At 40.7% G+C, this 15,856-nt stretch overlaps 1 protein-coding gene across 2 annotated transcripts; it reads right to left on the bottom strand.

Annotated features, from left to right (window-relative positions):
- Positions 1–2,629: 2,629 nt before the first annotated feature.
- Positions 2,630–9,558, bottom strand: RGS4 (regulator of G protein signaling 4). Of its 2 annotated transcripts, XM_031435876.2 has the most exons (5): positions 9,370–9,555; positions 6,409–6,513; positions 6,037–6,098; positions 5,263–5,429; positions 2,630–4,852 (listed from the first exon to the last, which is right to left on the bottom strand). In XM_031435876.2, exons 1-5 carry the CDS (start codon positions 9,411–9,413, stop codon positions 4,613–4,615), a joined length of 618 nt encoding a protein of 205 aa, XP_031291736.1. In that variant the 5' UTR covers positions 9,414–9,555; the 3' UTR covers positions 2,630–4,612. The 2 variants fall into 2 exon arrangements, with proteins under 2 accessions (XP_031291736.1, XP_010982730.1); XM_010984428.3 differs by lacking the exon at positions 5,263–5,429 and having other exon boundaries at positions 4,691–4,852; positions 9,370–9,558.
- Positions 9,559–15,856: the final 6,298 nt, after the last annotated feature.

The raw sequence follows: 15,856 nt of genomic DNA, 5'->3' as shown, positions 1-15,856 counted from the left end.
TTTTGCCTTTCTTCTTGACTAGACTAAGCATATGGACTCTAGGCAGATTCCTTGGTTTGACTCAAGTCTATCAATTCTTTGGCATATGATCATGGGTAAATTTCTGAACTTCCCTGTATCACATTTTTCCTGTTCACAATGGAAAGATGCTAATCACATCTACTTCAGGGCTTTGTTCTCAGAGTTAAATGAGATCATGTAAAGCACTCAGCCTAGACTTGGCAATTAATAAGCATGCTATTACTGTGTAAGATGCTATTTTTAAATTTTAGGTTCCTTTGGAAACTCAGTTCTTTCTCCTGGCATTGTTTACCTCCATTGATGTACCTAAGAAGTACAGTAGTCCCTTACCCCAGCTCCCTCATTATCACTTTGCACACAGACTAAAAAAAATGAACTCTTTTTCTAGGTGAACCCTTCCTGAGTCATCTCACTCACATTTGCCTCTTCTATATTACAGAAAGGACAAAACCCTGTATTTTCCTTTCTTATGTTATATTTTTGTATGACATCTAGACATCAGAGAAGAAAAGCAGTGCATATTACAACAGCAGGTTTTGATGATGAACAATTTATCTCGTGATCACGTAGTTTTAAGGCCTAAGCAATCTTATGTTTTCAACTCAGTCTCTGAATTAAATGAATGAAACACTTTAGTTTTTATACTGCACTTTTGAGTCTGGCTGGTCACATGAGCCAATTTATCTGACTAGCTTTGCTCTGATGACTTTTTTGTTTGGCTTAGGCTGATGGATAGTCAGTTTTCCCTTGAAAGTAGTTTTTTGTTGTTGTTGTTTATGTTTAGATTTTTATTGCATTAATTTTAAAAATCATAAATAAAAACTTTTTCATCTGCAGAAATAAAACTAAAAGTAAAACTACAATCCTTATACCAAGACAAACTACAGTGTAGTATTGGCATAGAAATTGGCATCATTAGGCAAAATTCAGAAACAGGTTCTCGTCCATAGTGAAACTGACCAAATGATAAAATGGTATTTCAATTAAATAGAAAAAGCATGGATTATTCAAAAAATCATATGGCATTGCTTTTAGCCTTATTTGACATCATACATAAAGATAAGTTCCAAATATATTAACACCATGAATAAAACTAAAAACAATCTAAATGAAAATATTAGAATACAACATAGAAGGATATAGTAATATTCTGATGAAGATGGGCTCAGTAAACTTGCTGAGAAACTTTGATCTATAAAGCAAAGATTGACAGATTCAGTTTTACAAAATGTAAAACATTTTCATCTGTGGCGATAAACTTAGGCGTTAATACATACCTTCAAATTAGTGTTTGTTTTTCTTTGGAAATATATCCAGAAGTGGAATGGCTGGATTGTCTGGTAGTCCTGTATTTTTTTGAGAAACCCCCATTCTGTTTTCCATTGTGGCTGCACCAATTTATATTCCCATCATTGGTGCATGAGGGTTCCCTTTTTCCACATCCTTATCAACACTTGTTATTTGTTATCTTTTTGATAATAGCCATTTTGACAGATGTGAGGTGACATCTCATTGTGGTTTTGACTTGCATCTCCCTGATAGTGGGGATGCTGAGCATCCTTTCATGTGTCTGTTGGCCGTCTGTGTGTCTTCTTTGGGAAAATGTCTTTTCAGATCCTCTGCCCATTTTTTAAATTGGGTTTTTTGCTTTTTTGATGTTAAGGTATATGAGCTGCAACTGCATACTCTCTGGGAGAGCCTGACACAGCTATAGCACAAGAGAGAGATTCTAGCCTAATGCTTTTTAAAGTGGAGTTGCAAGAGTTTCCTTTAAGTATTTATGAGAAATTTGGATTTTTTTGTGTATTTTTCTCAGAAGATGGTCCATGGTTTTCATTAGATCCTTAAGAGGATCTGTTCCTCAAAATAGTTTAAGATCCTCTGTCCCTAACACCTTGTAAGCATGACAGAAGTGGGGATCTCATTATAGAACAGACATAGACTGTGAATGTTCTGTGACCTCCTTTCCAGGGAAAACAAGAAAAGGACTTGAGCAGTCTGGGCAGAGATCTACCCCTCAGTCATCTGTAGCTCCCTTCCACCTCCTCAGTCTCCTATTGCTCCCATCTCCTCTCAATCAGGCAGGTAGTAGGAGGTAGACAAAGATCTACTCTGGGAGGTGAACTCTACTCTTTGAAAACTTATTGAGGACCTGCCCGTAAACCACCAAATCTATTTAGCAAAGTCTCTGTAGCCAAGACTGCCTTGGTTCTATGACTAAAGGTAAGCAGCTCAGTGGCAGGAACTGAAGAAAGTACAACACTGATTTTCCACTTTCTGTCTCAGAGCTGACACGGGAGAGATAAAAGATTGGATATAAGCCATTTTCTATCATCACCCTACACCCTGCTATTTCTGATAACATGTCTCTGTGGATCATTAATGTGTTTACAAGCGAATAGTTTGTATGAAGCATTTATTTATCCTTATTATTAAGATGCATGTGTTTCACTGGAAGCATCAGCTCTGAGGCCTTTAAAGCACATGATGATAAAAATAAGCATGCATATGGACGGAGTATTCTGTCCATGGACCATGAGTGGGTAAGTTCAGCATGTCAAAGAGTGATGAAACAAGGGGGAAATACAATTGAAAAACACGCTTGAAATGTATGTTACATAAAATAATTTACTTCTCATTCAGAATTACCTTCCAGACCTACTGGAGAGACAACAGTCCGTGAGTACAGATGCAATTTGAAAGTCATGAGAGTTATAATAGGGCAAGACCAGTAGAGTTACAGGTTTGGATCCTGGAGTTAACTGGAGATAAAGTGTTGAGCTGTGTATAACAGAAAGGGACACTGATGAGAAACTCTGGGGACATTGAAAGCAAAACTGGCAGAGAGACAAAAAAGGTACAATTGAGGAAACCTGTGTATTTAATACAATGAGATTTGTACGCACACACTCCGGTGTCTTCATTTTTCAATCCAATCTATTGACTTAAAAGCCACAAAGGTGCCCATGTATGTAATTTATACTGGAGAAATGGTGCAGTGTTCATGGATGCATGTACGTGCACCTCAAAGGCAGTAGTTTTAGAAGAATGAGGAGAAAATTACTTCCTGGCCATTCATTAATAATTCAGGTGATATCCTGCACCTCCATTTATAAAACAATACAGTAATAAAAATATTGTACAAAACATCATAAATAACATAAATGAGACATTTTCAAGTATTTCATGTGCCTTGGAAAGTTACAAACAGTAGTTCTAACAATAGATATCCTTGAAAGCCTTTTTTCCTTTTTCTTTTTGTCTCTCATTTCATCTCAGAGCCTAGAAAGAAATGCCTTCAGGATCTGTTAGCTCTGATGTTTGGGGTGGAATGAACAAGACTCTACCTTCAAAAGAGAAACTTAACGAGGGTTTTCCATTTTGCGAAAACATTTTCCCCTTATAAAATATAATCTTTCCCCTGATGCTGGTTTACAAGGATAGGCATAGAGCCTAGAGCCATTATAGGGGAACAAACAACCATGGGGAAATAAGGAGACTCGTCTGACGGCTAAAATTCTCAAGGAAAAACAACATGAGAAGAGCACCTTAATCAAGAGAGGGAAGATGAGCAGAAGGTAAGAATATTAACATTTAAATTCTGTGCCCTTCCTCAGCCAGCACCGCATAGTAGGCAGAGCTGGCAAGGCCTTACCTCCATTTCTTCATTCAGTCCAAGCACCCCATTTCCCAACTCCGTACCAACCTGACTGTTGATATTATGCACCAAGCACCCAGGCAAAGGAAGGGAGGTCAGCAGCCTGGGGACTCAGAAGTGCCATTAGTGATGACCAGCCCGAGACAGCACTGTGTCAGTCAGGCATAAGATTCTTTATATTCACTCCCTAGAATACCGTTCAACTTGGAGGCTGTCAGTGGTTAAATTAAACATAAAGTCCCTTTGATGCTTCTCCAGCAAGACTCGTGGAGTTTTACAGAGTCAACTTTCCACAGTTTAGCTTTCCTTTCTTAGCCTGCAGGGCAGCTGGTTTAGTTTGCCCTGTTCAATTGCAGGATGAAAGATGGAAATCAGACCATGCATGTAAGTATGTACACACACTCTAGTTATGAGCACCTAGGGTCTTTCCTGTCTATTCTTCTATTCTTGCAAAAATATATATGCATGTATACATATGCACACACACACATACGTACATAGAATTGATCAACCTCATTTACACATCTCAAGTTCGGAGAAGGTGCTGGCTAACGGAACACACGTGTCTGTGGATGTCACACGATGTGTCCCAACCACCAACCAACCAACCTGAGGTCACACTTTTCGGAGACGAGAACTGCCAACAGTCTTTGAAAACCCAGACCCCCAAGACAATCATTTGAATACTTGCTCACATGGCACCCTAAAAGAAATTTGGGAAAATTGGACTGGAATGAGGTCCTGCCCTGATGAACACCAAAACATCAAAACTAAATCTAGATTTCGTATGGAAGTGACTCACACCTAGCCAGCAGCATGAATACTAGGCTACAATGTGGAGAAAGCACTGGTGCTTAATGCAGATCAATATTTGGCCTCAGGTTTTCCAGGCATAAAGTCTTGGCATTTTTGCCCTCCACCGCTGAGCGAGAATTAGGCACACTGGGGGACCAGGGAAGGACAGTCTGTAGAACCCTTGGCTCCTTTCTGCTTCTCTGACCCACAGCTGGAAAGGCTGGCCAAATCAAGATAGAACCGGGACTTGAGGAAGCGGCGATATGAATCCTTTTCCATCAGGTTGAAAATCTTCTTCTGAGCCTCATCAAAGCAGGTGATCGTGGGCTCCAGCATGTTCCGGCTTGTCTCCTCCCTGGTGCAAGAATCCAGGTTTACCTGAGAGGCAGAGACCAAGGCCCCATTAGACATTTACACGGTAAGGATGGCAGGCTGTGTGCTTTGTACCGAATAACTGTGTCAGGAGTGAAATAAAAGGACATTGGGCTCCATCCTGGTCCAGGAAAGGGAGCATTAAAGGGTCATCTGCTTCAGGGTGGGCAGGCAATATCCTCCATTCTTTCTCACAAGCTGGGGAGATTCATCAGAAAAATTCATTAAGGGGGAATCATCTGAGTCATCTGGTTGAAAGCTCTTTTTCTGAACTGATTTATTTAGGGTCATCAAGATTGTAATTATCTGCTCCGCCATTGTATCTCCAATTTATATCAGCTAAGGAACCATGCCCGCTGAATTTTAGAAACTTTCACTAAGATCCAGAGAGTTCTTTACTGTGAAGACCTACTTACCTCTTTGGTTGCCTGGACCGAGATGAATTCATTATAGATCTTTTTAGCCTTGGGACTGAGTTTAGAGGGTGATTTGATTTTCTTGTACTCTTCACAGCTGATCCAGAAGTCAATGTTCTCCTCACTGTATTCAGACTTCAAGAAAGCTTTGAAAGCTGCCAGCCCACCTGCAATAGGGGAGAAAGAAACACAGTTGTCATCACACTGGCTGGGCTGGTGGGGATTGCATTTCAGATAAAGACGAGGTACCTGAGGGAACAAGGTATCAATTCAAATAACCCCTTATTTCCCCCTCTTTTGAGGAGGTCATTTGTGGTCAGGTAACCCTAATCTCTGTCTGGTATCTATTGGATCTCTGTTATACCTAGTGTGTCTTGCTCAACGTTTGAAATCTCTTTCAAGAAAGTGTTATGTTTGTGAAATGCCTACACCACCATCAATTGCCCAAGTGGGTTTGGAAAAGAGAAACTGAGGTTAATTCTGCAAGAAATCTCAATATTTGGATTTTTTTTTCCCTCTAGCCTTTGTCCACAGGGAAAACCACATGGTTTTCTGCACAGAGTGTGCATGAGCTTTCCACCGTATGTCACAACACTCTAGGGGACGGCAAAATTTTAAACAGACCGATTCTCCTGAGTCTGGAAGACAGAAGACATCCAAGACTTTCTGCAATTCCTATCTGATCAAACACAGTAAGAAATAAGCTGTCTATCCAGTGTGCTTTATCTTGGGGAAGGGGAAGGGTGGCGGTTGGGGAAAAGCTGTCATACTTACATTCATGACTAATCAGGTTTTCCAGTGATTCAGCCCATTTTTTGACTTCCTCTTGGCTCACCCTAGAGATATTACAGAGAAAAAGAATAATTTGGATACTATTTTACAAAATTGGGGCAAAAAATACAAGGCCCTGAATAAAATGCAGAGATTTTATTTTCCATCCTTACGGTGAGATCTATTGTTGATTAAAGCAGTCTTTCCACTAAATGTATGGAAATTTCAAGTGCAAGTATGATCTCCGTAAAAATGGAGGCTGCCTTGATCCAAATCCAGCTTAACTAGGGACACAGCTTCCTTTCTCCTCAGAGAACATCCCTGTCAGCAGATAGTTAATACTCAGTGGAGCCTCCCTAAGGCCCTTTCTCTTACCTTTGACAAAGCACTACTTTGTCCTTCTTGCTGTGGGAAGAACTGTGTTCACAGGACTCAGACTTCTGCAGCAGGAAACCCAAACGATGTTTCATGTCTTTTGCGCTGCGCAGAAGAGGGGGTAAAGAAAAAGAATAATGATAATCAGCTCTCTTTAAAAGACCCCCCAGTGGTAGAGTTCAAAGAGCCCATTCTAACAGCGGGGCAGAGGCAGTTTACTTAGGAAATGGGAGTTGGAGTCGTCATGAACTCTCAGGAAAACAAGATTCCACTCCTGCTTCTGTCTGTGACTTCCTACAAAACCCAGAGCACAGCCGCCTTCATCAGTATCTGGAATTCTGACCCTTCAGTCTACCTGAGGAGCCTCTTCTGTAAACCTGTCATTTTGACCAATGGAACACTTAGCTATCTCCAGCAGAAACGCATTGGAAACTTGACTGTTCTCTGAGTAATTATTAGGAACTGGAGAGCAAACAGCGAACTGTGACACAGGGCACCTTCTTGGCTCATGCCACCTCCTGGAGGGTGGTTGCTATTTCCATCTGCCTCATTGCCAGCAGAGGAATGCAGAAGCACCTCAGGAGGTAAAGGTCTGTCCGATTCCTGCCCTGTATGTGGCGGGCCAAGCAGTTCATGTTGCGGGATGTACACAGAGGTGTGCGGCTCCGGCAGAGAGGAGTGGAAGGTGAGGGGTTAAACACAAATGCTCAGGCTGAGATCTGAGCTCCCGCTGCTGCTTCAGCTTTCCTTTCTAATAGGTATGCTATACGGATATTTACACTATAAAGGACATTTGAGGCTTAAAAACTGTAAGAAACCAGCAGGGTTCATCACTGATGCTTGTGATCGTTTAATTGGAGCAGAGCTTCCAGCCCATAGCCACTGTTTAATAGGGAGCTAAGGATCGGCAGGGAGCGTGAATTACTCAAAGAGGAGGACCTGACAATAAGTTTTTAGTTCATCTTTCTCACTCTTTGTTATTTATTCTTTTGCTTGGCTCTCTTTTCTTATAAAAGCCAAGACATAATTTTAATGTCATTTTGAAAAAAATGAATGACTAGATGTTTCTACTCAGATGGGGGAAAAGAAAACCACAAGGATAAAAGGACATTTTTTAGGATGGCTACTGATATATTAGTGACTTATCTATCTGCATTTCTCCAGAAAGTCTGAAATCCATTATGTTCTTGAACTGTTTCTAAAATAGTGTCTTTTCTCCTTTACAAGACTGTTTTTCCCTCCCCTGTTTCCCCAAAAGGTCACAGGATACAAAGTCTTCTTTAATGATAGGAACATCTAATCATGATGGCTAAGGTGATTCTAAGGCAATGATGTAGCTAGTTGTGATTAGGTCAAAACAGAACATCATTTCATGTTTCCAAATGCCAGATCCGGCTGGGACCTGACAGTTACTGACTGATGCAGAGTCATTACATGAAGACTTGGAAGGATGCTTAGCAAGTACATTACACTTGTCCTTATGACACAATACAAACATAAAAATAAAAAGCAAAATGACTCCAGTGACCTCTGAAGTAAGAAACCTGGATCTGATCTACACGCTGCCACCCATCACCTATGTGACCATGAGTAGCTCACGTTCCCTCTGGAGACTCAGGCATCTGTGTCAGTATGAAGGTGTTGGACAAGATGATTCACAGTCCACCAGCGAGGAAAGAGGGAGCCGTTCACCCTGCTGACACAGAGTTTACCTCCCCAGCACAGCCTCTCAGCTCCTTGAGGGGAACGCTCTAGAGCAATTATTCATCTGTCTCCTAAAACATTTACCAGAGCATAACTTTCTCCTGACACTCCTGTATTTTGTGTGATTAATTTTATATATGAGTTAACTGAAGCTTGGAGTAATTTGTTCCATTCAGTTTAGAAAATTGATGGTGGAGGTCAGAGGCACTGTTTTCATAGGTACCCTCTCCCAGACCCTTCTGCTTCATTTTAAAGCAGCCAGGAAAGGGTGAAAAGAAAAAGAATTCTTTTTTTCACACTCAGTGAATGACAGAATACTTGAAAGGTAAACTCCTTTAGCATGCACAAAAGACTGTGCTTTCTGAGATAATTCTAAATTAAGTTTAAGGTTATCTCTATTTGCAGAGGAACAGGAAAGGGGGTGGTATACCTATGAATTGACTTTTACCTTTAACTGTAAGATTAATTAATGTAATGTGCAATAGTTTTGTATTTTTTCTACTAGCTAATATATGATCATCCTCTGAAAGCATTTATTTATACCTTTTTTAAAAAAGGCAAAAACATGAATATTTGCATATCTTTAACTTTTTTTAAGTCAAGAGACAGTGCATTGACAAAACTGTATCTTTAAGATAAGAGCTTCCATAAAGCCCTTAACTGATTTGTTATGATTAATGCTCCTCAACCATCACTCACATATGACATTTCAAGAATCAGAGGTAAGAGCAGATAAAAGAAACCCAGTTTTGAAACTCATTTTATTGTAGCATTTGCTTATAAGAACACAGAGTGAAACATACCGTGGCATCACATAGACAGTGCGGTGCCTTTCTGGTGATGTAGCCAAACCCCATCCTAGGGTACCCTCTCCAAACAAGATTGACTAGACCCATGAGTCTACCTACCCCAGTGATGCTCAAAGGACAGTAATCACAGGTAGAGATATTACAGACCACTATATAGTTAAAAACTTCCTATCACTTCTTAATTAGAAAGAGCTTGGTCAGAGGATAAGAACAGTCCTCAAAACTGAGGTCATATATACAACAACACACAGGTGCTAAGATCTGGGGAGAACACTTCCTAAGTCACAATTTCTAGCTAGTCTTAGAGGAAAGCTAGGAGGCCGATGCTCTCTTGGTCACATTGTTTCTAATTCCAAAGAGCTAGGTTAGTAAGTAGGATATGCAAAAACTAAAAAAGTCTATCTGAAAGTTTAACACTATCTGGTTTAGTGGCTGAAAATAATCTTACCTCCTCAAGCAAGAAGCCGGCAGACCTGCAAGTCCTTTGCACATCTTGCGTAGCGTGGGATTCACGTTAGGAAAGAAATGCAGCAGGAGGAGCTGTGGCTTCTGTTTGGAGCTCACTTTGACTTTTCTCCGGTAAAGATACTGTCAGAATCCTCTGAGCGTCTCCCTCCCAGTCCTGTCGGGGTCTCTTTTATAGCCCAGCCACCAGCGGCCAGCCAATCAGATGGCAGCTCTGTGAAACCAGCTCCTCTCAGCCTCCTTCTGCCTCTCCAGCGTCTGGAAGAGATAAAGAAGAAAGGACTGACGCAACCAGCAGCCGTGCAAAGTGAACAGGCAGAAAAACCCTCCTGCAAAGCCGACATACAGAAAATAAAGACTTGCTCTATGTCTCCACTGATGTCTGAGGTTTTGAATTTCCAGAAAAGGGAAAGAAAACAGTAAGTTTACGATGCTACAATACATGGGGTTTATTCATTTGTCTGTCAAAACAATGTCAAGGGAATGCACCTCCTGGAAGAAAAGAGGCCAGCCGGAGTTCGTGGGCTTACTCTGGGACTCTCTCCCAAAGCACTTCCGCTTTTGGATTTGAAATATCATCTCATACATGGACCAAAATCTGAGCCTCACTGTTTCCAAAAAGAGAGTGAGCAGGATCATCGTTTCCAGGCAGAGATTTGCAGAAGTTGCTTTGTCAGTTGTCACATTCACACAAGGGCGTGGGGGAGGAATAGCTGGATGACAGAGAGTTATATGCCTGGCAGCACAGAAAACTAGCTTAGGGAAAATAGATTCGTTGCACCTGTAATCAGCCTGACTGTGCGATACTTTTCTAGAACGCTTACTAAGACAAGGATTCAGCCAAGTACTGACAGTCTCTTTTGTGCATGTATGCCTCCTGCATAAAGCTTCAAACAGCAGCTTGAAGACAGGAGGAGGGGATAAATGAACAAATATAGACACCTGTTCTCATTTGCAAGTGCATTTATATCTTATTATATCTTATGCAATTCCGGGTATCCAAACTAGTATTTCAAAATATTGAGAGAGAGAGAAAGAAGAAAAATATGCAGTTTGCTTTGCACGTTACCAGGGATCACAATGAATATGAATATAAGATTACCTGACCCTACAGGTGCTTCTGAACACCTGGATAATTTGTATCTTTTCTACACAGTATGATGGACTGAATACTTCAAAGAATCATGCAGGTGTTTCACATCTTGTCAGAGCTCCAGTACTCACACAGAGGTACAGAGGGATCTTCTCCACGTAGGAGAGCTATGCATGGAAGGAGAAAATTAATTGCTATGTCAGAATGAGCAACTTTCATTTTGAAAGCAGAAAGTTTCCTGATCATAAGATATAGTGAGCTAGACTTTACATATAAGAAGCTGAGGCATCAAATGGTTTAAATAAAGAAGATGAAAAATAGATGGGTTCCAGTGAGATGCAAAGGCACCCCAAAATACAGAAGGGAAAGTGGTAAAGAGCATACCCTACCACATATGTGACCCTGAACATCCCTCGCTGCCCCCACCCCTGTGCCAACCTCTGTGCATGGATAGCAGAGCAAGGCGAGGCAGAGAAAAATAAAAGGGTGGAAGGACCGTAATCTCCAGAAGATGCATTTAAACTACAGGAAAAACAAACAAACAAACAAACAAACAAACGGAACTCTGGTCTTCTTCCATGAAGATAGAAAAAAAAATGTATCAGATTAGCTATTGCTCAACTTTTCTTTGAGATATAACATAGAACAAATGAATTTCTTTGTGAAACTGGCAGGCACCCGTGGTGATGTTGTGGAAGGGAGTGCATACAGTGCAATGCAAAACGATAGAGGCCAAGGAAGGTAGAGCTAGGGGGATGAACCAGTCAGAAAGGGCTTCAAAGAGGAGAGATAATTAAAAAGGAGAGAAGGCCACCCAAAGATGGACCAGATTGCTTAGCCAGGCACCCAAGATAGTGATCACTCAAACAATCTGACTTTGGGTACATGAATGAAGACCATAGGAACTTTATATCTTGGACATAAATCAAAGAGAAGACTGATTTGTCATGAGTGAAATATAAATGGCTTCAAAAAGTGAGCTGAATGGGATTTAAAACAATATAACTTAACACCTTCATTTTACCAAGAGCAACTAGGGAAAGCGACTTGCTAAGGTCACAGCTTCTCACTAATGGAGCTGGTTTCTTGACACTAGGTCGCATGGATTTTCTACTGTGCGATCCTATCCCTCAGTTGTCCTATCACATGAGATAAACTCTGTAAACAGTGGTATTTCTAAACTGTAAAGAGCTAGGCAGATATTCTTTACTATTACAGTACACACAGCAGATAACAAAATATAATATTAATTTTATACATTTTATTCCAGGAAAACTCACTCTGCCCAATTTTCTCTTGCTCCAGAACAGCAGGAGCTGCCTCTAACCTCACTGCCCTGGCTTCCTATTAGAACCAGGTCTTTTTAACTTTGTGGTTAGCCCATCAATCTGTCAAGTCATTTCATATTCATTCTCTTCTTTAACGATGATTTCTTGCAGTCCTAGGAGTTTAAATACTTTAAAGAGTGTTTGGAAAAGCTTTTCATAAGGTAACTTTACTTTTCACTCTGGGACTTGTTGTGTTTGAGGAGGCGCAGACTGGTACATCATGATACCTTGATGATTTTCCACCCTCCTTCTCTGACACACACAAAGTGTTAAATTCTATTATTCTATGACTTGTCATTCCTGGATGATTCTGGTGATGCGGGGAAGCTTTATTCTCAAAAGATTTAATTTTTATTTATTCATTTCTTTAAGACATATCTTTTGAGCACCTACTCTGTGACAGGTACTGTTTGAAGAATTGTTGTTGGTGCGGTGAACAAGCAGACAAGGTCCCCTCCCCTAGTGGAGTTTTCATCCCAGTGGAAAGCGTCAGAAAATAAATAACTAATTCCAGATTTACCCATGTCATGAAGAATAGAGGCAAGTGATATGAGAGAGAGTAACCAGATGGCAAAGGATTCATTTAGCCAAGGTGGTCAGGAAAGGACTCTTTGAACAGGTGATATCTGAAGTGAGACTGGATGGGTGAGAAGGAATGAGAAATGAGAGAAGCCTAGGAAATATATTCCAAACCCAGGTAAGAGCAAGTGAAAATGTTCTTTAAAGTGGGAAAGAAGAAAAGGGGGCCAGCACGGCCAGAAAATTGAGAAAACACAGAGAATAGCGTGAAATAATGATGGAAAGGTCGAGGTCAGCTCCTGCAAGGACTTAGAGGCCATGTTCCAGTGGTTGCCCGTTACCAACATGCCCTGGGAATCTGCTGAAAGGACTGAAGTGGGCGATGGGTCTGATCTGATCATTCTAGTTATTGTGAGAGAATGGATTCAGGGGGAGCATGGAAGCAGGTAGACCAGTCAGCAGAGTTAGCACTTTGGCTCCTAGTTCATGAGTTTTATGTTGCAAAATGGATATTTACTCCATAAATATTTACTAGAATCTATGTACTAGATTTTCTGCTGGGTTTTAGTGAACTGAATGTAAATCAGAAATGATCTGCTTTTTAGGAGCTCACACTCTCAGAGGGAAGACCTTTTAGTAACTGGAAAACACTAGGTTGAGTGTCACTATAATGAACTTGTTTGCACAAAATTCAAGGAAAGCACAGGGGATACAGAATAAATGCAACCTTTGAAATCTGGAGGGTCTTTCACAAAGGAGACTATCAAAGGATAGATGGAGACTTAGCAGGTGTATAAAGAAGAGTGTTACAATAGAGGGCACCATAATAACAGCTTGTCTTATTGGGCACTGATTGTGCAGGGCACTGTTTTAAGCACATTACATTTATAACTCAATTATTCCTCACAATTCATCCTGAAAGAAGCTCCTACAATGAACCTCATTTTACAGATGAGACATAGCCGGTTTAAGTAACTTACCTGAGGTTATATATCTAAGCGGTGGTGACAGGAGTTCAGCTCAGACAGTCCAGCATTTCTGCTATTAACCTCTATGCCATTGACCTCTATGCTACCGTGACCATAAAGGTCTAAAGAAAACATATTACTTGGAGACCATAGGGATGTTAAGTGTGATTATAGCTTTGGGGGAGAGAGAGTGAAATGAAGCTAGATGGGTAGTCTGAGACCCAAATAGCACTTCTGGTCACACTGGAGACCAGATTTTACCCTTTAGTTGTTGGCGGTGGGGGTGCTAATCAAAGTATTTAATGACATTATGTTCTAGAAGTAGAGCTTGGGCATGAGAGAAACTGGCAAAATTTTTGAAGGCTACTGCAATAGTCCAAGTGAAAGATGATCATTAAAAAATGATACTGCATAAGATGGTTGCAAGAATCAAATGAGGTAATACATATAAAGTGTAAAATGTTGAGCACCTGGAAGGTACTGTTGACAAAAGGGATACAGAAGTACTGGTTCCTACTGGAGGACATTAAGTCACAGCAGGACGTAAGCTGCACGTGTTCTCCAGGTAGGTTTCCAATTTCCCCACCCTTTGCTCAGGGAGAACAAAGGAAAGCATTGCTCAAGCCCTGACGGGATCTAATAGGAGGAAGGAAATAAGCTATTGTGGCAGGCATTGGATTCTTTGCTTCCATCAGGTTTCAGAAAGGAGCACCTTTCTCCACTAGGGCAGGATGTGGGCCTGGGCTCAGCCTTCGGCAGCACTCACACCATCTCAGATGACAATTTCCTCTCAGCTGTTAGAAGTCTCCATCCCCCTTTATTGTTTACCACAATGGCCTGGATGTCAATGACAGTTCACAGTTATTGATTTTTAAAGCTGAAAAGCAAACATACCCAGCTGGAGGATGCTGTACACCGGGAACAGGGACTTTCCCAGTATGTCTTATGTTTGGGAACTGCGTCCTACTCTCTGCATCCAGCTTTGTGGGCACATGCAGTAAATGAGAGCCTCTCACCCTGATACTTGACACTTAATTAACTGGGGGAAAAAATCTTTCTTTTCCAAGGAATAAAGAAAGAACACAAAAATCTCCATCCCAAAGATTTAATCTTTCTTAGCAGATCTAACCCAGGATAGAAACAGCAATTTCATTAAAGTTCATTTACCTTGTGCTAGTAGAAAGAGATGGCATGGTGTCATGGGATGTGCTTGCATTTCATAGTCAGGCAGACGTGGATTTTAATTCTAGCTCCTCCACACACTGGCTGGGTTGCCTTGAAATTTAGGGCGGTCTTTGTGACTTACAGCTTCTTAATGTGTAAAATGGGATAATAGCAAATTACCTAATAGTATTTGTTGAATGAATGTTGTTAGATTATGTGACACTATGTATGCAAAAGTTATCAGGAACACTTGAGAGTCTCAAAATTTATAACTTTTATTATTAGGAATGTATTATGAAATTTTATGCTGATTCACAGCAAGATCATTATTTATCTCTTTAAAAATGAACCATGGGCTCCCATTTGCCCTCAAATGGAAATTTAAACTCCTTAGCATGACACTCCAATGTTTTGATAATTTGACTAAAGCACAGTCTTCACCCTACCCCTCTAGTCTCTTCTTCATCATATTCTACCCTGCAGTCCCAGACAATTGAGTATTCCCCGTGGATCTGTGTGATTTCTCTACACTGTACCTAGGCTGACGTTCTGCCTTCAACCTGGAATATTCTCGCAGTTTCCTGCCTATCAAACTCTTTTCCTCTGCCCCTAATCCTAATCCATCACTACCTCCTTTGTACTCTCCCAGCACAATGCTTCAACCTGACCTCTGTTTAAGTCCTCCTTAAATCTGACTCTGTTCCCTTTGCTGGTAAGGTTCAAGTAAACGTTTATGCTGAGCATCTTCTATGTGTCTGAAAAGGCGCTCACTCTGGAGACATTAATCTGGCAAATATATATTGACCCCTTTGTGTGCTAGGTACTCTGGTAGGCACTAGGGACAGAACTGGACCCTGTGCACTTTGATCTTACTTTCTGATGGGCAGATGGACAACAAAAATCAAGGATATAGGCAAATAAACAAAATAATTATAAATTGTGATAAGTGCTTTTAAGGAAAAAAATTAGAACCAGGAAATGACTTAAGAAATAATAGACTAAGAAACCCTACTTTATATTGGATGAAGAAGCAAGACATCCTTAAGGAGGTAAGATTTAAATTAAGACTTAAAAGATGGAAAAGGTGCTTGTTATGCAAATAAAGAAAGCATGTGCACAGGTCCTGAGGCCAGAAAAAGTTTGATGCACAGGAAAACCACACTGGTTAGAATGTGGTAAGTAGAAGCAGGAATAGCATAAGATAAGGTTAAGAAGTTTAACAGGAACCCTGGTAAGGGGGCTGAACTTTATTTCACCTACAATGACAGAAAGTGACATGTCTGTTTTGTGACTTATATTTCAAGGTTCTCTAATTGTTTTATGGGAAATAGACCCCAGCAGGTTTTGTAGGAAACCATGGAAACTGTCCAGATAAGGAATGGTGTATGCCCACATCAG

The sequence above is a fragment of the Camelus dromedarius genome, chromosome 23 (assembly GCF_036321535.1).
Source record: "Camelus dromedarius isolate mCamDro1 chromosome 23, mCamDro1.pat, whole genome shotgun sequence".
Classification (NCBI taxonomy): Eukaryota; Metazoa; Chordata; class Mammalia; order Artiodactyla; family Camelidae; genus Camelus; species Camelus dromedarius.
Note: the sequence above shows the minus strand (reverse complement) of the source record. Positions and strands in the feature narration are given on the sequence as shown.

Excerpts from the sequence above, each read along its gene's own strand:
- RGS4 (XM_031435876.2), bottom strand. The coding sequence starts at position 9,413 with ATGTGCAAAGGACTTGCAGGTCTGCCGGCTTCTTGCTTGAGGAG. Across the intron at positions 6,514-9,369 it reads CCGGCTTCTTGCTTGAGGAG|CGCAAAAGACATGAAACATC; the intron begins GTAAGATTATTT and ends TCTTCTGCGCAG. Across the intron at positions 6,099-6,408 it reads AAAGTAGTGCTTTGTCAAAG|GGTGAGCCAAGAGGAAGTCA; the intron begins GTAAGAGAAAGG and ends TAATATCTCTAG.